Below are 25,149 nucleotides of genomic sequence, written 5' to 3'. Positions count from 1 at the left end.
TACCCCCCCCCCCCCCCATCATTTTATCCACGTAAGCTAGTTAAATTCCTGAACGTATACACGTAAAACGTAATCGGTTGAAATATTTCTTTGTCGCACTACCAATATAAGATGCTTACTTTCGATAATTAGCTCTGGGCTTATATTTCTACGAGACAATATTTTGGTGTATTTTATTTCGCAGTGCACTTATTATAGGATGGGCCTACAGGGAGAGATTTTAATTACGTTTTAAAAATGTACGGGTATATATTTGAAAGGGATTTTACATGCATGCAATAACATCGTGTGGCCAAACTCTCTATAAAGTCGATATGATTCACAGCACAAGTTTTTTGCCTTTAACTAACAGCAAAAGGAGGAATAAAGTACGGTAAAAAGTTAAGGGTAAAAAAAGTTAATATATTAAAAAACGTTTACCCGCAGCACGAGCAATTCAGGTTGGGGCAGTCTGTTTTGGTGTCCATCTGTCAATTGGATATCGAAATTTAAATCGACATGAAATCCTTTTTTTGTCTTTATTCTTACTTCAAATCCACACCTCTTCCTTTTCTTTCGTAAAACTCTTTAAAATCTTCAAAAGGATCTTAAAATTCCATGAGGCATTCTTAGATCAAACAGATAATAAGAGAATAGGGCCAAACAAAGCGTTTGAAATGTAGCTCTGAACAGTGTTCCACCCGATGAACATCACAAGTTTCCGAACAAAAATAATAAAATGCTCTCCTGCAGAAGGATTTGATTATTCTGAGGAAGCTAGTTACTGTAGCTATATGACCATCATTCTTTAAGTACTAACTCTAAATAAACTTCCATGGGCGTATATTCTGAAAGGCTTCAGAAATTATCAGAATTTTGCTGGTTCTAGATGTGGCTATATATTCGGAGGACACGCACTTTCGGGAGAGCTTTTTTCAGCATTTTATGGTATACTAGACTGCATATGTATACTTGCCTCGTGAATTCAAACTGTCATTGTTGCGTTCCAAGGAGATCACGAGGATCAGTCAAAAAATCGAGAAAATAGCGTGACCCAAATCCTGGGAATACCAAGTCCCTAAATATGATTGTCGCTCAAAATAGTATCCTATTAAAGTGGCCCCATGATATCTCGTGATAAATCGCGTTTCTGGCAGTAAGTGTAGCCGAGAGTTTGCAACAACACTACTCAATATTCACTGCAATAGGATGAAAGCTAAAAAAAATATCTCCAAAAAATGAAAGAAAATCAGGTTGTCTAATTTCATTCTTATAATCTGGTACTGTTTCCCCAAATTACTTATTCGTATTCCTGTAGAATCATTTTTATCCGATGTATTTGTATATCTATTTGCATTTGGCAATGTAAAATGGAAATAAAGAACGCCCAACCCTAAACCTAATCAACGCTGATATGACATTTAAAGTTAACGAGGGATCTCATTTTGTTCATAGAAACGGTTTGTTCACTCTGTTAAGTAATGCCATTGTGTTTGACAGAAATATGTGGTGATAGGAATCACTATTAAGAAGTTTATCTCGCATTAATAACACATTAATAAATCATGAAGTTAAGGCAAAGGAAATCATTACCGTCACTGTAGTTTGACTCTCATCAGTTCTCTGTTTACTCTTTGTTCTAATCTTGACTACGAAGATGGGAAAATAGACAAAACAGACATAGTTTCTCGGCGCATTTCCAATCACCTTGAATTTCAAGAAAGTAAATATTTTCGGCAAGATTTCAGTATAACCCAACACTTATTATGTATGTAGTTTTTTCTCGAGTGTCTCTAACAATGAATTCGAAGCTGGCTTATCGTGCATCGCGTTACAATCTTACCGTGCACTGTAGCTGAGAAGCGGCCTTTTAAAATTGTGAACAGGAGAGTATGAAAACTCGTTCGCCTTGCATTCGCAAAACTGGCTGCATTCTCCGAGTGGCTGCTAGCCGCGCCTATTCGTACTGGCGGGTTACCAACGATTTGAATAATCAGACAATATAAATCCTTTCCTGGGAAGAAAACCAAGCTCTAGGCATACAGCATTTATATTAAAACTGTTTTGTTCGGTGGGCTTATTTTGGGTGGCTGGGCTCAAGGGTGTCGGAATAATTTCAGATACATTGTAAGAATACCAAATGAAAGAAACCTCCACTGCCGTCGTGACACCAGCAAGTTCTTACTACGATCACGGTTTTGGAATATACCTTCAAACCTGCTGTAAGTCACCACCCAAAATGTCAAGCCTAGGTGGTCGCTTACGGGAAGTGGTCACCTACTAGACCTTAAACCATATTGGGTCAAAATTTCGCCTCATTAGCACATGGTAACTACAGATCCCATATTTTAAATATGTTATTCATATGAGAAGTCAATTTCGAAAAAATGCGGTACTTCCCATTGAGAAATTTCCGTCCGTTGTACTAGCCAGGAATTCGATAATGTTACATCTTATTATCCAATGAAAGTGACACACGAGGCGATAGCCGATTCTAAACAAATACAAGATGGATTTCCTATGTTCTAAGAACAAAATGCACTTTTGAAGTCTAGAGAAGTGCTGAATGCACTCGTGTTTTGCTCGTGCGTTAGCCTGCAGTGCAGGCGTTAGTTTTGAATGGAACGCTCGATAAACCAGGTTTTCGATGCCGCCATTTTGGATTGTAATTGGATACTTGACCGGTGGAAAGTTAGTGCAGAGTATTTTTCCTTTCCTTCCCCTTCCTCACTTGCCCATTTTTCACGCCTGCTCCTTTGGCAAATTTTTCCTCGCCCCAATCCTCTGCACTTACCAAATCGAAGATGGCGACCTAATACGAAACCGTGCACTCGCCCAAAATACCCCTGCATTGCAGGCTACTCATGTGTCCACTAGTAGTTTTTCCAGACTCAAGCGTACATCATTTTCTAAGAGAATGTCGAACACCATCTTTTATTTTGTAAATAAAAGCTAGAACAAGGTCAAGATTAAAGGGCTCACAATCAGACGAATTAACTCGTTTTTAAGAGTCAATTAACGCTGTTCAAATAATGCGAATGTTCCAAGTAAAGGAATGAACGCAAATAAGAAGATAAAATTTCCCGTCGCAGGAGATTAATGCGAATGGTATAAAGAACGAGACAGAGCAGAAAAATAGTAAATTAACAGAACAAAGAACACAACAAGATTAATGTGCGGACATACAAAGATGTCTTTTGTACTTGATTCTTTGCTGTTCTTTGTTAAGGATGCCGAAAGTAACACTCCATTAAATGAAGGCATCTTTTAACACGAATTATTAAAAGGCGCTTTAATTTCAAGTAGCGTCAATGTATCCACTCAATAGAGTACATCAAAATCATTCATTTTGGATTGGTTTCCTAATCGACTTTGGCGAGAGAATTGGCTTTTTTGTCAATCCATCTGATTTTTCACATCTTTGCTTCGCCGCCTCCCCGCACCTTTTGAAACGCTCATTTGTCAGCAATTTTTTTTTCTGTGTGGGTGTTGTTCGTTTTGAGACATTTGCTGTACGTCGTCGGTAATCGTAACACCCGAAAAGTGGGGCCTGATTGGCTAAGAAAACAAAATGTTTTTTTTTTCAATGGCCAATTCCCTCTACGAGATGTGTCTGCTAGGAATCGTGGTAGTTATATTCATCATTTTATACTCGATATTTATTTGATGAAAACAACTAACATGGTTCCCTGCAGGCGCGTCTGATAGAGGGAATTAGCCGTTGGTTGATCAGATTGCACGAGCATTTTGGACGAATGGCAGAACACTGCTAATCCAAAACCATAGCAAACAAAGAATATCTTCGACAGTGAATGGTTGGGAAATATTTTTGGCTAGCTAGTAAAGAGCAATGCATTTTCCAGACTGGTATACCGATTTCTTTATTGAAAAAGCGATCTTAATTAAATTACACCAATGAAACCGATCGAAATAATTACAATTCTAAGAAATAGCAAAACTGTTAGTTCTTTCAATTAAATAATGATAAAAATATATTGGCTAAGTCAAAAAAGCTCTTAAATTAAACAGTATAAACTTATTACAACCTTAAGTCAACTCCAAATATATACCTCTAGAATATGTTGTTTTTAAAAAGCAATCTCTCAGTGGATTAGGCCTTAAAGGGAGTTTTTTCTGTATACTTACTGTAGGATAACAGATTTTTTTTTGCAATACACTAAAAAAGCTCTGAATCCTCACCCATGAAGGAGATTACAGATGCAACCATCATATACGTAAGATAGTGCGAAGTTAAAATTAATACGTAAAATTTAAGAACAATGCTAACTATTATATAACGTATAAAAGCCTTGATTGCGAAACTTATTTAATTCCAAAACAACGGCAGACAAAAAGCTTTTGTTCCGTTTCTTTGGACGCAACAGAATTTCGTTAGTGTCTGTTATGTGCCGGCTGGAAAACGAAGAGAAAAAAGACTACCTCAAAGCGACTTCAAAGCAATAACGAAACTCTCAAACTCATAGGGTTTCAGTTTAAAGTGAAGCACATCTGGATATATTTACCCTAAATTAAGTTCACTAGATGATTGTGGTACAGTTCGTTCTGGGCGCAAATATTATTTTCTCGATAAAATCTTTGTAGCATAATAATAATAAAAGTTGTTGTTGTTGTTGTTGTTGTTGTTGTTGTAGCTTATAAACGGCTGTTTAACCGTTATCATAGTAGTCTCAAGTTACAATGTTGGTTCTTTTAGTTCCCTGTTATGATCTGAAAGCAACGTGTTCGCTGAGGTCGGCTTGTCAGTTCCTGGGATGTCTTATTCTACCTCAAAGCCGTGCAATATTCGATCCCATTCTTGTGCTTGCGGCGGGTGCCCCGGTTGGTCTGGCAACCTCTCATCCTCTTCTTGTTCTTTCATCTCGGACGCCACCTGTGCGTGCTCCCTACCACTCTCAGCAGCTTTGGTTCCATGGCGGTATCTTTCAATTGAGTCGTTTAACTGCTCATGGATAGCCCTCGCTCGGTCTCTCAACGACAGCAATGTTTCCAAATGGCGAGCAGCATCACTTTCTCTGACGTCTTCATGGAGCGGCCTTCCGTTCATTCTTCTTGTATTCAACATTTCGTTCCCAGGTCTCTTGGGAATATTGGTGTCCGGAAAACTGGGGGATCCGCGGCGGCCATCGTAAAAAATTCTTTTCTGCAAAACAGTGCTTTCAGCTCGGTCTAGACTGTCGTTTTCCGGTTCTATGAATGGGCTACGATCATTTCCTTCCATCATAAGTCTTTTCAGTAATACCTTCCTCTCGGGTGATGTGCTTCCAAGCCGCGGATCATCAAGAAACGTGGCAGGGTATTCTTCACGTTTCTATTGTACATGCAATAATAAAAAGAGCATTCAAGTCAATAATTGCTCGATAGTACAGTGCCAAAGCTGATAATGGTTCTGGTCCAGCGACATGGGAACCCCGGGACGGGGACTCCCATATCAACATGGGAAGCCAGGGGCGGGGACTCCCATATCAACGTGGAACCCCGAGGCGGGGACTCCCATATCAACATGGGAACCCCGAGACGGGGACTCCCATATCAATATGGGAACCCCGGGGCGGGGAATCCCATATCAACATGGGAACCCCGGGGCGGGGACTCCCATATCAACATGGAAACCCCGGGTCGGGGACTCCCATGTCAATATGGGAACCCCGGGGCGGGGACTCCCATATGAACATGGGAACCTAGGGGCGGGGACTCCCATATCAACATGGGAACCCCGAGGCGGGGACTCCCATATGAAGCAGTCGAGAATGCTTCCGAAAATTTAAATTTAACCCCTAAAGGAGATCAATCTGGGCGTAGCTGGAGCTTTGTTAGACCCCTAGAAGATACCACTTAAAACCGAATAGTCTTGATTACAAGCCGCTGTTCAGAATGGGACCCCCGCGCTAGAAGACCGGACTCGAGTGACCGGCGGAAATCGAGCTTAAAAATAGCTTCTTCCAGGCGTTCAGTTAGTTGGGGCGCAGCTCGAAAAACGGCGCGCGAAAAAAATTTAAAAACGGAAATAAGAGCATTTTTTATCACTATTTCTTCGAGCGTACTTCTCCGTATTAATCAGCTTTAATTAACTTGCATTTTACTAAATGAAAGCTCTGAGAGTTTGGTTGATCACTGACATGATAATAATAATATTTCATGAAAAACTAAGGTGTTAATTACTCTCGGCAGAAAACGGTTGTCGGTAGCGTCCTACGCAAACACACTTTGGCCTTTAAGCGTCTGTGTGAGAAGGCGGTCTTCTGTGGTTAAAAAAAAAAAACCGAAATACTTGAGTCTAAGTGACGAGCATTGAAACACCAGTTAATCACTATGCGACAATAAATAACGTAACGGACTTCTACTCTTGATTAAGCGCAAGAGGCATTTACTTTATGGTTGGCCTTGTAGACCCAGCTTTATTCAAACTCGGGTATATATATATATATATTTTTTTTCACTATTTGACTTGTTTGACAGGTTAAATTATGAATCGAAACAAGGCGAGAGTGTTTTGTGTTCAGTGAAGCATAGCAAGTCGATTTCCCTTAGCTGGAATGAAAGAGATAACTTGAACGAGTACACCCTTAGGCCCAGTCCACACTGGGCCGGAGAAATTTTAAAACTTAACGGTCTCCGGCGACAGAAACGCTTGAGTGTACCCTTGAAAGTTAGGGTTATTCACGTAACCATCGTGACGTCATCGCTTCCGAGAAGCTCCATTTTCAAAATGTTTTCCGTTCAAAACGCAAAGGCCGCTTTTTAAAATTCCTCCGGTTTGAAGAGCGTTTTCGAAAAGCGCCGTTTTCTGTGAACAGCTCCTCCTCTTAAGTGTGGACGGTAGACCTAACCAAAGAGATAAGGCTGCGCTTTCAGATTTCTCCGGCGTAGTTTGAAGGGTGCCGTAGCGATTTCTGAACTTTCTAAAACGAAACAAATATAAGCTGCAAAAATGTCGGGTTTAAATAACACTGTGGATGCATTTATTCGAAACACGACCGTGTGACCGGACATTTTTAGACTCCTGTTTTCAAAAATTACGTTATAGAACATATAGTCGTTTCGTCATGGGTGAAAAGTTGAAAAGCTGAAAGTTTATTGGCTTTGCTCAATGATGCGATAGTCCAGTCCACGTGTTCACCGCCCGTAATTGCTCGTCCATAAGTCAAGAGGGTCCTTAACGCTTCATTTGAATCCTAACTGCCCGCGAGTTTTAAATTTATTTTGTGCCTTGATCCGTAAAAACACGCCATACATATTGAAGTTTTATTTTTCAACGGTTATCTTTGCTTAGGAGTATAGACTGATTTTGCACAAAATCTTGCCGAGTTTGTTCAACTTTTCACAAGTTTTTATGAAGTATCACAAAGGCCAGTGAAGACCACAGATAGACGTAACAATTTGCGTGACAGGCAGCGATGACGAGAAAATAGCAATCGCGTTTAATTTTATCCGTTAGAAATGAAAATAATCATCTCTCACTTAATTATTTCGAATTCTTAATTAACTGTTCCTCTGATGGCGTGAAAATATTTCAAAGCGGAAAAATATCGTTAATGGACTCTTGAAGTTCCTAAGAACAAAAGGTGATAAAATCGATTGTGACATTTCGGAATTGCGTCTTTTTGTTTGGTTTTTCATTCCTCGTGGGAAACAAATTAAAAATTCCTTTAGCGCAATACCACGCAAGATCAGCCACAATTAACAGCTATAAAAAAATTCAATATTTGAGTGAGGTCTGAAGCGGGATTTTTGATAAAATTATGCAAACAAAACAAACCGCAGTGAGCTTGGCGTGTTTTTCTGGAGGCATCTGCTTGTTTGTTTACCACGATATGTTTTCTTTCACAACAGATCTTTACATCACATGCTGTTATCTTTCATCTCGATGACAAATGCACATGGCGGGGGAAAAATAATCTTCTCGTTAAACGCTCAAGCGGAATTTCAATTTTCGCGCTCTTTTTCTGTTCGAATTTTTACGCTGCCATCCCTCAGTCGATGTAAATTGCGACCTTTGGATTAAGCGGCGGGTAAATAATCAAGAGCAAATAACAACGCGTCCCTGACGCTTGTCCGTTGCGGCACAGTATTGGTACGATAGCGCCTTAGTCTTCGGAATATCGAAACGCCTCTTGTACCTCCCTAGATCGTGCTGACCCAAAACAGAAATGATGTTTGAGTTTTCAGAAATGATTTCTCGCTGGAAAACCCAGTGAACTAAAAATTAAGATTAAACTGCCCCTCTCAACTTAAAACTGTGATGACTGAATTCTGTTTGCTCTGGGGGGACATGACCTTATAAACAAATAAGAAAATAACTGATTTACACAGGAGTTGAGTCGCGTCCTCTCTAACGGTCCACTGTCTCTTGGACATGCTTTTGAGAAAAAGAAGTCTTGCTATACTATATAATGGGAGAACTTACCTCAGCAAATTGCGAAATGCCAGGCGAGTATTTCCTGGCCAAATTGTTTTTCTGGGTTATTTCTGTGCGCATTGAAGCAAGTGCTGAGGCATCCACTGTGACATGAAAGAAAAACGTGAAGAAAACCCAACCGTTAGTCCAGTCCATACTCAGCAATCTTATAATTACGTAAAAATGGATTACCTGGCACAGAGCTCGCGATCTCAAAGCTTGCACAAGTGAGTACGACCACAAACAGTCCTTCGAAGTTATCCCGATGCATTTTAGCGGCTGAATGGAGATTCGAATTTGGTGTAACGGGTTATAAATTTTGAAATTGATACGATCTGTGAAGTACAATATCTTTGCTGACAGCCCAGCCGGAAATGTTCAGAAAACGATCCAATCTCGAGCAAGCCCTTGTGCGAATGGTCACGAATTCTTGATCTCTTGGAATTTACAGCTGTGTGAGCAGAGAAAATATGCGCACTTTCTTGTGCTGTTTCTCTTTTTATATGGGATTTAAAAAATCATTGTTCAAGGCGTCAAGTCCATTATTCAATTGTACTTGCAAATTTCTGGTTTCCACGGAAACATATAACACATGTTTTACCGAATCTGTTGTTCCGCGTCACGCTCGGGCAGTTTGAGAAATAACCCCGTCTCCTTCCCTCAGTATATTTGTTTATAGGAAGACGTTTCTCCAGCTCAGCTGGTTGTATAACTTTAAGTAAGTTTATTCCTCAAAAGGTTCAGGAAATTCTTTGTGAGTAGAGCACTACTATGTTCACATCCTTTTGAGATACCGTCATTAACCAAAGAGTTTTCTTCTAAAAAGGCGCGTTAATTGATTCGAGTAGATTCATGAACTAAACAATAACTGTTCAGGTAAAAAAGCTCTTTTCTGTTTTAATTAATGGAAAATATAAACTGAGGCCCGAAGTAGTCGAGTATTGAACGACGCAGTCTAATTCTTCAACAGGCAAAAAAGATTTAATTAACTGGCGTCAACCGGCATAAGGTACATAATCTAGTTTTATTCCGCAAAACATTTGCTAAAGAGTTGTTAAACTATATTTACACTGAACGTTTTTGATCATGGAGATCATCATTGGAGTGTCTCACAGGGTTTTCTTACAACCTAGCTTAGGCCTGAATAAAGATTACGTAATTCCCATGGGGAGTCATGTTACTTGAACAGAATGAAATGATATTAAAAACTCAGACTGGATTGAATTTGTTTGTTAAGTTCGGGATGGAAGCGTGCGATCAATCATTTCAATTCACATTGTTCTCTCTAGGACGTTAGGTAATCTTTATTCAAGACTGATAATGAAGTAAATGATCAAAAACGGTAAATGTAAATACTTTTAACAGCTTTTGACCTAAAATTCTTTTACATAGTTTTACTCAGCAAAATGTCCACATAAGCTAGAAAGTGTCACGTTCATAGTGACCATCAAAACAGCTAATTAAGTTTAATATTTTCCTCCAGTGAGAGCTCACTTAACTCACAGTTATACCGTCAGCTATGCGAGCTTAATTTGCCATACATTTTTTGCTTATACCAGTGACGGATCATGCCATCCTGGGACGAACTTGAGAAAAGGACGGTAGTTCGTCTAATAATTCGTCAGTGTATAAATACGGCAAGCTCGTAGCTAGGGGAGGGGGGTCCTGGGGTGCCCTTGACCCCCCTTTTGTAAGCCTTTTTTAAGGAAACAACCTACAACAGGTGTCATGACAATCTGGTGGGTACCCTCACTTTGACACAGGGTGACCTCCCCCCCTCCCCCGTTTGAAAAATTCTGGCAAGTTCGTCTTGACATACGAACTACGTGGATAATTCGTCTGCACAGATGATCCTTCTGTTTGCTCGATTACGCAGACTGAATTATCAGACGAACTACCGTTCTTTGTCCAAGTTCCTCCCAGATTGGCATTTAGTGTTTAACTGTATATATTTTCTGTTGACTCAATAAATTTAGATGTAGATGTATTTATATTTCACGGATGATTCGTCTGGACAGATTAGTGATCCGTCTCTAGTATACTGTGGGTGCGTTCCTTTAGCATGATCTGGATCAGGATCAGTGATCCAAGATCACTTGGATCATGGTTCATCAAAGGAACTGATGAATCCGCGACCAGAGTGGATTCATGGGTTCCTTTGATGCACCATTATCCGAGTGATCTTGGATCACTGATCCGGCTGGATCACCCCAAAGGAACGCACCCATAGCACTTTTATCGAACCAACGTTTCCCGGGTGACCCGCAACGGTTATGATAAGTAGCTGCGTGCGATATTTTGATCTTGAAGAATAATAAGACAGTATCAGAGAGGTTAAAACGTATTCTTAGGTTATGTTGCTTTTGGATTTGTAAAGCGGGAAAATTAAGTCATGACAAAACAATTTCATTTTGGTTCCGTCTGCGTCGATGCCGAATTCAAATGGAAAACGCTTCTTTTTTTAAAACTTGATTTTCTGTCGAGAACTCATCTGTAATGATGAGCAGGGATAGGCAATCGGAAAAAGTGAAATGCAAAAACCAGCGGAAAGTAATTACTAAAGAAAACTTTTTTAAAGGTAGGATTTCAAGTTGCATTGTTAAGTAGGAACCAGAATGATGTCATCGAGTCAGTAATCTCGAACATTGTTAAAAATCTAATCCACCTAACCGCCAAATATGAACGAGCAAGTGCCGCTATGAAATAACAACTAATCACCAACCGTCTATTCTTCTGTAAACAAACCTTGTTGTGGTTTTTTTCAGGGTGTTCCGCGTGGATGATCTAAAGATGCCAATGACGACACGCGACTAGTATCATTGGTATTTTAAAAAAGACGTGAAGAACGTCATTGGTGTAGTGACGTCAACAGACTAATCTATTATTTTCCTTTATATGAAATTTCAAAACTCATAACGGTCGGCGCTATTCAGTTTATGTTGGTATTTGAGTCAAAAATAACTTTTCCTTTGCCTCGGGGATAGCCTGCAGAACAGGCGGATTAGCGGGGACGAGAGCGAAACGCGATACACGAGCGCGGAGCGCGAGACGAAAAAAATCCGTCGAAAAAAATCCGACGAAAAAAATCCGTCGAAAAAAATTCGTCTCGCGCTTCGCGCTCGTGATCGCGCTCCGCGCTCGTGTATCGCGTTTCGCTCTCTGCCCCGCTAATGTAAGCTACCTCGGGAATGGCTCAATTTCGCCCCGGGGCTTTCACTAGCGACGGTATATGTTTCAGGTCCAGTACCCTGCCGGTTCAAATTCCAAATACTCTCCAAATCTCTCCACCCCGCCACGATCACCCACCTTTCCAACAATTATTCCAAATTTCAGAATTGAATTTTTGACTTCAACTTTATGGCTTCCATCACCCAATAACTTGTTTAATTTTTGAAATAAAAAGTGATTCTTGCAATATATTTAGAAGAGCAAAGTTGCCTTTGAAGCTTAGTCTCTCTGTACTTCTTTTGTACACAATCTTTCAGCCTCCGCCCTGGGCATTTAACTCCGATATACCAGTTCTCTTGAGATTTATTTTCGAAATGCCCGTTTTCCTATACCTTAGGCCGCCCCGCTTATAAGCCCTCCCCTTTATAGGCCCATCTGTATGTAAACTAAAAAATACATCCGGATATAATTAAGCCCCCCTCTAGCTTTCCTTTAATAGTTTTGAATTTGTTTTGTTTATTTCGATCAAAATGTGAAACGTTTTTATAATTTTATAATGATATAATTTATAATTCGGTTATAAGCCTACTCGGACATAAACTCTTCCGTTCATAAACCCATCTAAAAGCCCTGATGAAGTTGTATACGGCCCAGGGACCCGTTCCTCGAAAGCCCCGGAAACTTTTCGGGCCCGTAAAGCCAGTTTTAGTTCATCTTTATCTAAAAGCGGAGAAGTGTATACGCCTGAAACTTCTTTTATGAAGAGAACCTCTGTTCACGTTCATATCTAAAATATGTGAATCTGAAACAGCTCTGTAATGGTAGGGTTCAAGATTTTGCTATGGCTTTCCGGGCCCGAAAATTTTTCGGGACCTTCGAAAAACGGGCCTCAGGTACTCAAGGCTTATAAGCAGTCATAAGCGGCAGTTTACACCCTATATATATTCTTCCTGTCATAGATGTCGATGGGTTAATTATATGTCACCATACATGATAGCATACATAAAGTATCGTTTTAAAGTTGCTCTTGACCGCTGACAACAATAAGTGGCGGCTCACGCCACAGCAAGCACGCTTCCTCCATTCTTTCCAAGATGTCGGCTGAGTTTTATCTTCGCTACTACGTTGGACACAAAGGGAAATTCGGCCACGAGTTTCTGGAATTTGAGTTCCGACCCGATGGTAAGGAGATGATACAACAGCTGATTAGACTATGAAAGCTACCATTGAAGAGTTTTGCTTCTTTTAGGTAAACTTCGGTATGCAAACAACTCGAACTACAAGAATGATGTGATGATTCGAAAAGAGGTTAGTAAGCGTACTTAATGCTAATTTTTCTTATCCTTCCCGTGAAATTTACTTTTTAATGGGGTCTGATGACTGTTGCCAAGTTACTTTGCCTTTTGTATTACCAAAGAAGTGGTTAATCACAAGTGACTTCTGTTGATGTTAAGGCTAAACTCCAGAATACCCGGCCACTTATTAGCATCTCATTGAATAAGAATAGCAACTATTGTTATATACCTCGTTCTTCAAAGCCCACCGGCACATATAAATAAAGTGGCCGGGTATTCTGAAGTTGCTCCACTCACATGCAATTACGCATGTTTAGATGTCATTAATTCATAACATTTTATCAGCTTAAAAGTCCAAGTCATACAAAACTTTGCATTGCATCCGCCTATGATTATGGTGTGCAACGCTTGGTGTGCAACGCTTGGTGTTCTTGTGTAATTATTCTATGCAGACGTCCTTTATTAGTTTCATTTTTGAACTAAAAGCCTATCTGTATTAGGGTTTACCTGTAACCCTAACCCTGACAAAAATCATGACAAAATTTTTTAACCACCAAAACTTTATTTTGGTAAACATATTTGCTTATTAAGAATATCAGTAAATAGACCAATTTTGATATATTAAAATTCAGGTTAACACAATAGACCTCAGAAAAAGGCTTTGGGGAGTAAACCCCACAAACTCTGTAGTTAGTCCCCAGAGCCTTGTACTGAGGTCTATCGCTTTAGGCTGAATTTTAATATATCGTAATTGGTCTATTATTTGCTGATCACAAAATGGTAGTCACACAAGAAATTGAATATCTTGTTTTTATAGAGAAACAACAACTTACTAAAGTTGTTTTTCTGCAAACAGAAAGTGGTTTTTCCTTAAAATTAATAATTTGACAGACAATCTGTCAGTTTTCAAATGTTTAGTTCCAGAAAATATCCATACTTCCCCCATGGAAGGGAATTTTTCTAAGTCCCCCCATCCCTCTGGAAATTCCGATTGAACTTCATACATTTCTTTAAATTTTTTGGTCTTACAGAACCCCCCACCCCCCAGGAATTCCAATCCCTTCTGTGATGGGAGTATGGATATTTTCTGAAACTGAACAATGTCGCAACAATTTGGCCTACTTTGAGGCACGATGTGGGTGCTTTTGAACTTTGTTAAGGGGTAGCAAAATCTGGTTGAATTAAACATATTGGTGTGGTATGCTGGACTCTGGATTGAGCAGTCCAGGATCAATAATGGCTATTTTGTCACACATTATGTCCTTCTAGAAAATCATATTGAAAGATCTTTGCTTCTAAAACATTCAACATAAGAAAAGAAGTCAATCCGTCCTTTTGCTTTGTTGCAGTATTGATTTGTGTATGAAATCGCCCTATAATGCTTTGCAAACCCTTTATCATTAGCTATGTCATGTATGCCTAAGGATTGTTCTCTTGTAATGCGCGGATCCCTCATACTAGTATCTGATTCAAAAGAAACTTTATTGAGTAGAAACACTTCAAAAAGCACTTATTAAATTTTATCATAGATCCTAATAAACTGCTTTATTTTCCTTGGTACCCTGATACATTTTTTCCTTATGTAGCTTTCAATTTATTGGCCCCTTTTCTAAAAAATTGGCCACTAAAAAAGGTCTTCAGGGGCCACTTTGGCCCTCAAGTAGAATTTTATGGCTGAAACACTGTAAAAAGCTTAACAATAACAACCTGTGGATAGAACTTGACTTCCAATATAAATCAAATACTAAACAGTTGGTAAAAAAGCATTGTAAAAGGCTAAGACTGTTTGATTACTGAACTCTGTTAACTCAATCATTATTACTCAATCATTATTTTATCATTACAAACACTGCTCCATTATGGGGCGTAAGGGTGATAATTTTGTTGCTCCTATCCTTGCTTCAAGGATTCTTCCTCAGTATTCAAAAACCAACACTCCAAATCTTAACGTGATCTTGATGAAGATTTTATAACGAGTTCATGAAAGCTCTTCCATATTATTGAGGATGAATAATCAAAATTAAATTTACATTATACCAAATAATAATAATGATAATAATAGTAATAATAATAATAATAATAGTAATAGTAATAATAATAATAATAATAATAATAATAATAATAATAATAACAATAAAAAGATCTGCCCTGTGACTGTCAACTTTATCGCAGAAAGCATGAAATGTTGGAAGACAACTTTACACCTCAACCACGCTGAAGGGTCAATAACATCAAGACCTATCAATATCAAAAGTGGAATCTTTCAAGGAGACTCTCTCTTCACACCTATTCTGTCTTGCCCTTGCTCCACTGAGCTCATTACTAAAGGCAACCACTTATGGGTATGAAGCCCAGGGTAGAGCAATCAGCCACCTCTTTTATATGGACGACCTAAAAACATATGCAAAGAGTGACAGCCAGCAAACTGGCCTACTCAATATTGTAAAGACATTCAGCAATGATATCAAGATGGAATTCAGGCTGGACAAATGCGATAAAGCTACATTCAAAAGAGGAAAGCTGACAGAAACTTCTGATCTACAACTGGACATTGACACCTATATCAAGGAACTAGACCAAGAGAACACATATAAATACCTTGGCGTGGATGAAGGTGATGGTATACAGCATGCCAAGATGAAAGAAAAAGTGAGGACGGAATACTACTGCAGAGTAAGGATGATCCTAAAAACGGAGCTCAATGCTGCCAATAGATTTGAGGCAATCAACACCTTAGCTATCCCAGCGGTGACCTACAGTTTTAACATAATCGACTGGAAGATGAGTGAAATCAAGAGGTTAGACACAAAAACAAGAAAACTACTCACCCTATCAAAAATGCATCACACAAAAGCAGATGTAGACAGACTCTACCTACCAAGAAATGCTGGTGGTAGGGGTCTTATCCAATTAGAAGCCTCTTACAAAACAACCACGATAGGGCTTGATACATACCTAAAGAACACTGATTATGCCCTAACTGAACTAGTGCAAGAACATGATGGCAGAAAGAAATTGTACTCTATACAAAGGCAAGCAGAACAATTCAAACAAGAACTGGACCTAACAATACCAGACAAACAAGCAGAAGAAACAACCACCAAATATGCAAAGAGAACCAAACAAATGGCATGAAATAAGACCCAAGAAAAATTAACAAAGCAGTGGGAGGACAAAGCCCTCCATGGAAGATACCCAAAGAGAATAAAGGAAGCAGATGTTGACCACCACAAAACCAACCAGTGGCTCAAAAGCAGTGGACTGAAGGCAGAAACGGAAAGATTCATAGTCACAGCCTAAGACCAAAGCCTAGCCACCAGATCATACCACGCCAGCATTATCAAAGATGGTACTAGCCCCCTATGCAGGATGTGTAACAAATACGACGAAACAATCGACCATATCATGTCTGGGTGTCCTGAACTTGCGAAAACAGAATATAACCACCGACAGGATAAAGCAGCCGAGTATATACATTTGAAAGTCTGTCGCAACTATAATATAAAGACATCAGAAAAGTGGTATGACCATGAGCTGGAAACAGTTACAGAAAACGAGGATGTCACGATGTTATGGGACATGCCAATACACACAGACAGGAAAATAACAGCCAACAGACCCGATATAGTGATTAAAGACCACAAAACGAAAACCTGTAAATTTATTGACACGGCAGTACCATCAGACAGAAACACATCGGTGAAAGTCACTGAAAAACTATCCAAATATAAGGACTTGGAAATCGAAACAAGCCGAATGTGGGGCATGAGAACGGAAACGATACCAGTTATCATTGGAACACTTGGAGCTATCAAAAAGGGACTAGAAACTTATCTTGGAATAATTCCCGGCCAAATAAGCATCAGTGAACTACAAAAGATAACCTTGCTAGGTACAGCACACATTTTGAGGAGGGTGCTATCAAGCTAAAAACTGGCTATCCCCTAGTGCCCCAGGACCATGGTCTGGTCTTGGCCCTAAGGACTCTAAGCAAACATTACGTGAGGACGATAAGAATAATAATAATAATAACAACAACAGCAACAGCAGCAGCAACAACAACAACAACAACAACAACAGCAACAGCAGCAGCAACAACAACAACAACAACAACAACAATAATGATAGGGCATGGAAAAAAAACTGGCTATCCCCTAGCGCCCCAGGACCATGGTTTGGTCTCGGCCCTAAGGACTCTAAGCAAACATTACGTGAGGATGATGATAATAATAATAATAATAATAATAATAATAATAATAATAATAGTAATAATAATAATAACAGTGACATAAGTTCAACTACATTGAGTACAGATACATGTAATAGACAATATTTGATACTTGTGGGAGTTCTGGTGGCCTGACTGTTACTGTGAGACGCTAGATTTAGTTGTTTGGGGTTTGAGTACGGGTCAAGTTTTGTTGCATTTATGTACAAGATGTCTTACTTTCATTTTGACTATGTTGCCTTAAGACTATAAATGAGTACCAGTGAGGTTTTAGTGCCGCTAATATATATTTTTTGTTTATAGGCATTTGTTCATAAGAGTGTTATGGATGAGCTTAAAAGAATAATTGAAGACAGTGAGGTTTGTGATGCATTGTTGTTTTTGCCAGTAGCTTGTCCTTATTTTCTTTTCAAACTTGACATGTATGTGATTTGATTTTTCTTGGAATAATGCTTTGGAATGGCAGATGAATGGGGTGAGGGACTGAATATCTCTTTACTCTCTTCATTAGCTTGGGTCTCCACACTTTCTTCTTGCCTTTGGTGTCTGTTGTTCCATTTCTTCCTCTTTATAACAACAGCAACACACACTTTTGTTTTTCTCCTCTTTCTATCCCTTCATTTGCTGTTTCTTCTGCCTTTTCTTCTGGGTGTCCACTTGTTATTCTTCATAAGTGTGATTGCAAATGGTGAAAATTTTATTTGGGACTGTATGAGAGTTTATTATGAATGGAAAATTCTGATTAAAATAATACATGTAAGAAAACACCAGGTCATTGTGGAATCTTTTAAAGTGACAGATGATTAAGCACAGTTTCTAATTTCATTCCCTTTTGTATCATAAATTTCAACACAAGTTGTACTTTTCATTGTCATTGAGTTGCCTTTATGTGGCTGTTTCAACAATGGATTGTTTGTTCACAGAATTTACTCAAATATAGCATCATGGAAGTCGGAATTTGTTTGGTAGTGTTTAGTGTTGTTACAGTGTGCTTATGGGCTTGCAATGTCCATTTAACAACTTTAGAACTTATTTCAATGTTTTATATTATTATTACTAGGAAGTTTAATTTTACTACTTGGCATTCTTGTATGCTCCCTAACTTTTTCTGATGTAATATATCAAACTTGCTTTGTGTTTCAATTGATATCATGTTAATTAGAGAGTTTTACCACATGGTAGCCATGTACACATCCAACAATTTCAGGTTCAACATCCCTTCAAAATGTGAAGATCAACTTGTAAAATACTTTGAAAATGCCAAATTCCATCTGGTAGTAATGAGCCTCCTGAGAATGCTCTCCACCTTTTGAAGAAATGTAAGCCCAGGACATACATGTGTGATGAGAATTTTACAGTAAATAAATGATATTGTAATAATAGTTACAGTTTTCCAGGCTTCATTGCATAATTCTTATTACTTGTACACAGATACTGAAAGAAGATGACACATTTTGGCCTCAGCCAGATAAAGTTGGTAGACAAGTAAGTAGGTTTAGAACTTTGTGAACGCTTGGAATAAGGTATGTAAAATCCATACAAGACACAGATAAAACAGATATGGAAGATGCAGTGGACTAATGTGGTGGTACACTGGATCTTTGATGGGGCTGTCTTTTCTATGAGCAGTTACTGTAAATAAACAGTTGTGACCATAGGGAAAGAAAATGGTTAGCCCTGGTGTGGGCCATTCTGTTGTGTCATTGTGGAAGACACCTTATTCTCACAGTGCCTCTCTGCACCCAGGAATGTAATCAAGTTCTGGTATATTGTTAGGGTAACTCGACAAATGCAGGCTGGGCTGTACAACTAGTGTCCTATGAAGGGTAGTAGAAACACTCCTAATGGCTTTGTGCTACAGAAACTGGAAAAAGTCTCACGGGGTTGATACGGGTCATAGAGTTTTATAATTTTATTTTCCATGCCTGGAAAGTCATAGAATCAAAGTTTGGGTTATGGAAAGTCATGGAAAATATCTGCTTTCTGAGAATAAAAAGACCAAAAGATAAAAAGCTGAAAAGATTTCAGACGAGTCAGAAAACAGATTTTAATTTCAGTAAAAAGGAACACTAGAGTGAATTTATTTCGGTCTCATAATGTGGCGCAATACTTTTGTAATAGATTGTTTTGACAATACTTTGAGGATAACTGCTTAAAATAAGTCATGTAAAACTTGGAAAGGTCATGGAAAGTCATGGAATTTTAAAGCTCTAATGAGTGTGAAACTATATTGGTTCCAGTGATGTGGACAACTTTTGCCTGAGCATGGATCTTTCCCCTTACCTTGTGGGGAGTCATGCACTTGAACTAGTGAGTGAAACATCCTGCTTAACATACTTAAAAAATACGTCTTTTTTTTGATTTGCAGGAACTAGAAATTGTCATGGGTGATCAGCATATCTCATTCACGACGTCTAAGATTGGTTCACTCATCGATGTCAATCAATGCAAGTATGTGTTGACTATTGCTCGTACAAAATAAGAGCCACTGCATTTCTGAATAAGTACTGAGAATTTGTGGTACATCAACAGTTTTTCATATTTGATGCTTTTCTTGTTTGACAGTGTACTGATATTGTAAGGAACAATTGCATGTCAATTGATTAATAATTATCATTAGTTAAAAATTTCACTTGACTTCTGAAATAGGTCACATGATATATTGCTTTGTGATTGACCGTCTTGTCTGGTAGCAGGAATTATTACCTTATGGTTATTCTGTTTAAATGAAGACCATACATGTTAGTGGCATTGTACATGGTATGTCACACCTCCAGGCCAGCTTGTCCTTCCAGTCATCCAGTCACTCTCATTCAATAAATACAGTTGAACCCCTTGTTTTGTGAACACCACACTTTCTGTTACCTGTGACAGTGTCAGTATGAAATAATGGGGATGGACTGTAGTTGTTACAGTTTAAGCAACACTGTACTTGCACGTGTTCTCATACATTGTACATGTAATATGGTTTTGTGATAATGTGGATGTTTTGCTGTTATTTTGCAGAGATCCTGATGGCTTGAGAAGTTTTTATTATTTAGTTCAAGACCTCAAGTGTATGGTGTTCTCACTTATCGGCCTTCACTTCAAGATTAAACCCATCTAAATGCCCCTATAAACTGTGCTACGAACACTGTTGGTTTCAATGTTTATACACTGACTGCATGTTCTGTCTTAAACGTTCTTCCTGGAACATCCCTTGCCTTTTATAATTTCCATTTTCATTGATACTGTACATCAAGAACAAATTAAGCACTCAGCGCATTATTCCTCTCCGTTTTGCTTGTAAATGTGTTGTGGTTTGTACTTCCAAAGCTAGCCCTGCAGTGTAAAGAAAATCTGAGTTTGTAACAAATCTTCAGTGTATATGGGTGGGGTGGGTAGGTAGGTGGGTGGGTGGGTAGGTAGTAAACACTTCTTGTTTCCAAATTCAGTGTCGCATCTCTATTATTATACAGTACATATCAGTTTGATATGTGCGTCAGCTTTCAAGCTTTCTGATACTTTAATTATTTGTAAAGAACATTGGAGTTAGTACCACAACTTGCTTAGAAATGGTATATTTGATTTTAGCCACCTTTGATCTTATATTCTCTTTGATTGTGTACTTAGGTTTTCAACAATCTCTTTACTACGCATATGTAGATTTTGTGTTAAACTTTTCGTAGCTTCAACAAAGTGATACATCTTTGCAAACAAGCCTTGTTAATTAAACTTCTTCAAAATGCTTTAATGTGGAAATAGAAGTATACAGCTATACCAGAGAAACGGTGAAATGTGGCGTATTTGGCTTGCACACCTGTCGTTCAGTGGGTTCCTTACATGAAAGAGTTAAGCTCAAAGCTTTTCCGGCGGAAAAGGAATGAATAAAACAGGGAAATTACAAACGAATAGCAAAGGGTAGGAGGGGGAAACTAAGGCACGAGGAAAAAAAAGAGAGATTAATCTCCCAGATGAACAATTTTTTCCTGTATAGCTGATTACAAATCGTCTGCGATTACCGCACCGCAGTTTTTTGTGTCTTTGCAATTTGTACGTGTGGGCAACCAGGTCAGACGAATAACAGGGTTCGAATCATCCTGTTTTGCCGCTTTTTTGACACAAAATCCCTGTACATAAATAATGACCAAACAACCTTATTTCTCTGCTATTTTAATCGCAGTGTGACTGAACAGTTTTAACAAGCATTTATTTGTAAAACAAACAAGTGAAAATGCAGAGTTCTTAGAAGTTCACTGGTCTGATTTTCATCTCGGCTCTCTTGGCGGAGTACTTATATCCTTTCCATTGAAACCAGTTGACACCATCAGCTTGTGACGAGTGTTTTCCGTGATGATACAGACCGTTCAGGTTGGATTGATGACAGCCACTTGCGTACCACCAGGCTCCTTTATAGGACACAGCACAGTTACCCCTACTGCTGTCATTATCCTGATCTTTGGTGGTAAAGGGATTACCACGATGATAAGAAAGAGAATCACCAGCAGTTCCTGAAAACAAAACATGAGACTTTCACCTCACTAACACTAGTATATAAAAGCTTATTATCTGTATTTGAGAAGTGATAACAGACATCCTGAAGAACTCTACCGAGAGTTCACTTACTAATCAGACACTAGGGTCTTCTTTAACGCGTTAAGGGAATGTGTGAACACTAACCTTATGTTTAACTTACAGCATGTTTTGACCTTACCAAAATAAGCAAGTTTATAAGCTTGAATCAAGCAAGAATTAACAGCATACTGAAATAAAACTACTAAAAGGTATAAACGTAAGAAAAAATAAATTTACCTGAGTAAGTTCCAAGACTCAGTTTGTACTTAGTCCTCTCGCTGGTAACTGCAAACATGTCGTACTCTGCGTAAGCAGTTTTGCCTGTCGTGTCTTCCAGATCCACTCGAAGTCTGTTCTTTGTTTTCGTCAAGCGGTGTATCTTATCTAGTCCCAGCCAAAACTCTCCATTCAGGTTACCGAAGCCAATCTTGTAGTCGGCCCAGCCGCGGTAGAAATCAACGGAGCCATCCAGTCTCTTCTGGAACACTGTCCATCCCCCACCGGCTGTTGTTTGGTCACAGAACACATCAAAGACACCTGGACCATCAGGGTCGATTGTATAAACACCGCTGATTGTTTGACCGGATTTGTACAGCTGAGCACAGTCTTTCCTAACTGCTAACCAAAAAACGTAGGAGATTTATCATTTAAAAACGAGCAAACTTAATTTCTGACTTGGTTCATGACTCACGGCTGAAGTATTTTCTTGCAACTTAACCCGGGAACTGAAACATTAAATTGTACAAATGAAAAACCTTTGTGATTTACAGATTTGCTAGTCATTGAGACCTTACAGGAAACTAAAACAAAAGAATCACATGGAGGTCGAGGCCCGATTTTGTTTGACTCCCCTTAAGCTTGGCACCATGTCAGAATTTTAAAATTAAAATCTTTTCTCACATTTAGACTTGGTCTTGTTTTTCTTTAGAACGTCTTTTACTTCAGAGAGTAGTTTGTTCGTTTCTAGAAGAAGAGTTTCAATGTTCTTGTTTTGTTCTGTGCAAAAAAATACAATCTAGTCAGAACAAATTTCACAATACTATAGAACTAAATTTCTGATTTCCCATTGCAGTCAATACAGAGGCGCACGGCTGGCGCAGTTGTGAGAGCGCTCACTTCCCACCAATAAAGTTCGTGTTCGAATCCCCGGTCCCCTGTGCCTTGAATTTGTTGTTGGTTGTTGATCTTGTTCCGAGAGTTTTCTCTGGGTTCTCCTGTTTACCACCTTTCCACTGTTAAATTCCAGAAATTCCACGATCTGGGTATTGCCGCGACGAATAGCCGCTCCGTGGATATGACACTGCTAATTCTCAATTGCATTTATATTTTACAATTACTTGACCTACAACAGGACCGGCAGATCTAGAATTTCTAAAGGCAATTTAAGGGAAATGTTTTGAAATGTTGTACCACAAAAATAGTAAAATTTAAACTCACAATAGGGATAAACAGATCTGTACCTACCATTTAATAACGTGGAGTTTGCTTTCAGGATGTTGATGTCATCTTGCACTTGATTAAGTTGTTTCTTCATTTGTTGAAGGTTAGCTTCACACGTTTTGTTTGGCTCTGTAGGCAATGAAGATCATAATCTAAGCAAAGTGGATTATATGGAAAAACGACCTTGATGTTATTCTGCTATTGAATTCAGTTATAAAATTCAAGTGCTCCGCATGCTTCCCCACTGAGGAGAACTTAACATCGTCAGACCTGTACTTACCTTTCTCTGAAGTCTTGTTGCCTTTGAGGATGTTGATGTCATCTTCAACGCGAGTAAGTTGTGTCTTCATTTCTTGAAGGAAAGTTTCAATCTTCTTGTTTGGCCCTGCATAGAAACTGTTGTAGACGTTATTACAATGCTTTGTGGCTGTAGAACTGACTGGGGTGCTATTGACGTTATTTCCTAGCTTAGCTAAAGCTTGACTCGCCACAAACAACACCAAGAACAGCAAACTGCAACGAAAATCCGAGGAAACACAAGTCATTGTGCGAATTCGATAGAAGTCCAACTTAACTGTAGTTAACTATATTACGGACTGGTGAAAAAGCGGACTGATATGACTCATTTTTAGTACTGACAAGGTGTTTGCGTCACCAAGTTCGATGCCAGACATTTTTCATGTTTTTCGAATTGAAAGTAGTGTTGATCAGTTGTTTTGCTCTGTGCTCACTGTTCGGTGAAAAGAATACGCAGCCTTGATGTACAACTTTTGTTGTTCATTTACAGAAAATATCCATTCATTTGTGTTCAAATTTGTTTCATTATGGTTAATATACTCTCATTAACACCAATATGACATTCATTTGCGCGTAAGGAACGTTCAAGAGTAACATTTGCCTATGTATTAACATTCAAAATCATCAAAAGATAAACAATATCTTCCCTTGATATTCATTGGCTGTAAATGTATTTTCATTTTTGTCGAAATAAAATTCGTTGTCACGAAACGACAAGCATTTACAGTTTTGGACAATCTTTTGTCAACAAAGGACTTTCAATAACGAATTTGCATGAGCACTAACAATCAATTGCATTATTATACAACCATATCCGTGAAGGTGACAATCTTCACAAACAAACAAACAAACAGACATAACCGTGTTTTCACCTAAAGTTAAGAAAAAACAATAGCTCGTTAGCGTAATTCTTTTGAACAGAGATATCGCGCCCATTTTCCTCGAAAATTTGATTATAGAACTAGGGACCGTATGCACCTTTTTTAATCGTATTTTCACAATCCTCCCCTTGCAGATATAAATTCAGCTTCTTACGAACCTTTTGCGTACAACTCAGAGGGCGCACTACAATATACATGTGATAAAGTGCCAGTTACTCCGGGACAATGGTATCGTTTCTTGCAAACATATTTGCCACGATGCCTCAATAGTGAGGCAACTGAGGGATAAATTGTTCAGCAAATTTGATGTTCTCTCTTCCAAAAATAAATGGTATTATGGCTGTAATGTTTGTCGCACCACACTTAAGATTGTCACCTTCATGGGTATGGTTGTATAATAATGCAATTGATTGTGAGTGCTCATGCAAATTGCGTTATTGAAAGTCGTTAGTTGAAAAAGGATTGTCCAAAAGTGTACGCGATTGTCGTTTCGTGACAACGAATTTTTTTTCGACAAAAATGAAAATACATTTACAGCCAATGAATGTCAAAGGAAGGTACTGTTCATCTTTTGATGATTTTGAATGTTAATACATATTTCTCGTATTATTTTAGGGAGTTTTTACATAGGGTTTGCCTCATAACTTCCTTTTCGAGACGCCTTTTCTTTTTTATCTTTTGTTTTTATATGTATACTTTTGTAACTTTGCGTCTTGAATAAAGAATGTATGTATGTATGTATGTATGTATGTATGTATGTATGTATGTATGTATGTATGTATGTATGTATGTTATTCTTGAACGTTCCATACGCGCAAATGAAGGTCATATTGGTGTTAATGAGATTATATTGACCATAATGAAACAAATTTGGACACAAATGAATGGAAA

The 25,149-nt window shown here is 38.6% G+C and overlaps 3 protein-coding genes across 4 annotated transcripts; 1 reads left to right on the top strand and 2 right to left on the bottom strand.

Moving 5' to 3' along the window:
- Positions 1–3,059: 3,059 nt before the first annotated feature.
- Positions 3,060–9,018, bottom strand: LOC145479335 (uncharacterized). The gene is made up of 3 exons (XM_081457673.1): positions 8,588–9,018; positions 8,405–8,499; positions 3,060–5,308 (listed from the first exon to the last, which is right to left on the bottom strand). The coding sequence occupies exons 1-3, from the start codon at positions 8,664–8,666 to the stop codon at positions 4,757–4,759; spliced, it is 726 nt and encodes a 241-aa protein (XP_081313799.1). The 5' UTR covers positions 8,667–9,018; the 3' UTR covers positions 3,060–4,756.
- A 3,498-nt stretch (positions 9,019–12,516) lies between these two features.
- LOC145479329 (protein mago nashi homolog) lies at positions 12,517–20,749 on the top strand. The gene is made up of 6 exons (XM_081457669.1): positions 12,517–12,745; positions 12,813–12,871; positions 17,390–17,446; positions 18,518–18,571; positions 19,455–19,537; positions 20,093–20,749. The coding sequence occupies exons 1-6, from the start codon at positions 12,658–12,660 to the stop codon at positions 20,190–20,192; spliced, it is 441 nt and encodes a 146-aa protein (XP_081313795.1). The 5' UTR covers positions 12,517–12,657; the 3' UTR covers positions 20,193–20,749.
- Positions 20,749–24,469, bottom strand: LOC145479318 (microfibril-associated glycoprotein 4-like). Of its 2 annotated transcripts, XM_081457656.1 has the most exons (5): positions 23,361–24,469; positions 23,105–23,209; positions 22,541–22,636; positions 21,878–22,255; positions 20,749–21,576 (listed from the first exon to the last, which is right to left on the bottom strand). In XM_081457656.1, exons 1-5 carry the CDS (start codon positions 23,623–23,625, stop codon positions 21,311–21,313), a joined length of 1,110 nt encoding a protein of 369 aa, XP_081313782.1. In that variant the 5' UTR covers positions 23,626–24,469; the 3' UTR covers positions 20,749–21,310. The 2 variants fall into 2 exon arrangements, with proteins under 2 accessions (XP_081313782.1, XP_081313783.1); XM_081457657.1 differs by lacking the exon at positions 22,541–22,636.
- Between the last annotated feature and the right edge of the window lie 680 nt (positions 24,470–25,149).

The sequence above is a fragment of the Orbicella franksi genome, chromosome 2 (assembly GCF_964199315.1).
Source record: "Orbicella franksi chromosome 2, jaOrbFran1.1, whole genome shotgun sequence".
Lineage (NCBI taxonomy): Eukaryota > Metazoa > Cnidaria > Anthozoa > Scleractinia > Merulinidae > Orbicella > Orbicella franksi.
The sequence above is the reverse complement of the archived record's forward strand: the minus strand, read 5'-3'. Positions and strand labels throughout refer to the sequence as shown.

What these genes read in the sequence shown, in the direction of transcription:
- LOC145479335 (XM_081457673.1), bottom strand. Translation starts at nt 8,666, where the DNA reads ATGCATCGGGATAACTTCGAAGGACTGTTTGTGGTCGTACTCACTTGT. An exon ending in GATCGCGAGCTCTGTGCCAG is followed by an intron (nt 8,500 to 8,587) that starts GTAATCCATTTT and finishes TTCATGTCACAG; the next exon opens with TGGATGCCTCAGCACTTGCT. An exon ending in GCATTTCGCAATTTGCTGAG is followed by an intron (nt 5,309 to 8,404) that starts GTAAGTTCTCCC and finishes CATGTACAATAG; the next exon opens with AAACGTGAAGAATACCCTGC.
- LOC145479329 (XM_081457669.1), top strand. Translation starts at nt 12,658, where the DNA reads ATGTCGGCTGAGTTTTATCTTCGCTACTACGTTGGACACAAAGGGAAA. An exon ending in ATGTGATGATTCGAAAAGAG is followed by an intron (nt 12,872 to 17,389) that starts GTTAGTAAGCGT and finishes TTTTGTTTATAG; the next exon opens with GCATTTGTTCATAAGAGTGT. An exon ending in CAGATAAAGTTGGTAGACAA is followed by an intron (nt 18,572 to 19,454) that starts GTAAGTAGGTTT and finishes TTTGATTTGCAG; the next exon opens with GAACTAGAAATTGTCATGGG.
- LOC145479318 (XM_081457656.1), bottom strand. Translation starts at nt 23,625, where the DNA reads ATGACTTGTGTTTCCTCGGATTTTCGTTGCAGTTTGCTGTTCTTGGTG. An exon ending in AAACTCCACGTTATTAAATG is followed by an intron (nt 22,637 to 23,104) that starts GTAGGTACAGAT and finishes TTTTTTGCACAG; the next exon opens with AACAAAACAAGAACATTGAA. An exon ending in GAGTCTTGGAACTTACTCAG is followed by an intron (nt 21,577 to 21,877) that starts GTAAATTTATTT and finishes TTTTGTTTTCAG; the next exon opens with GAACTGCTGGTGATTCTCTT.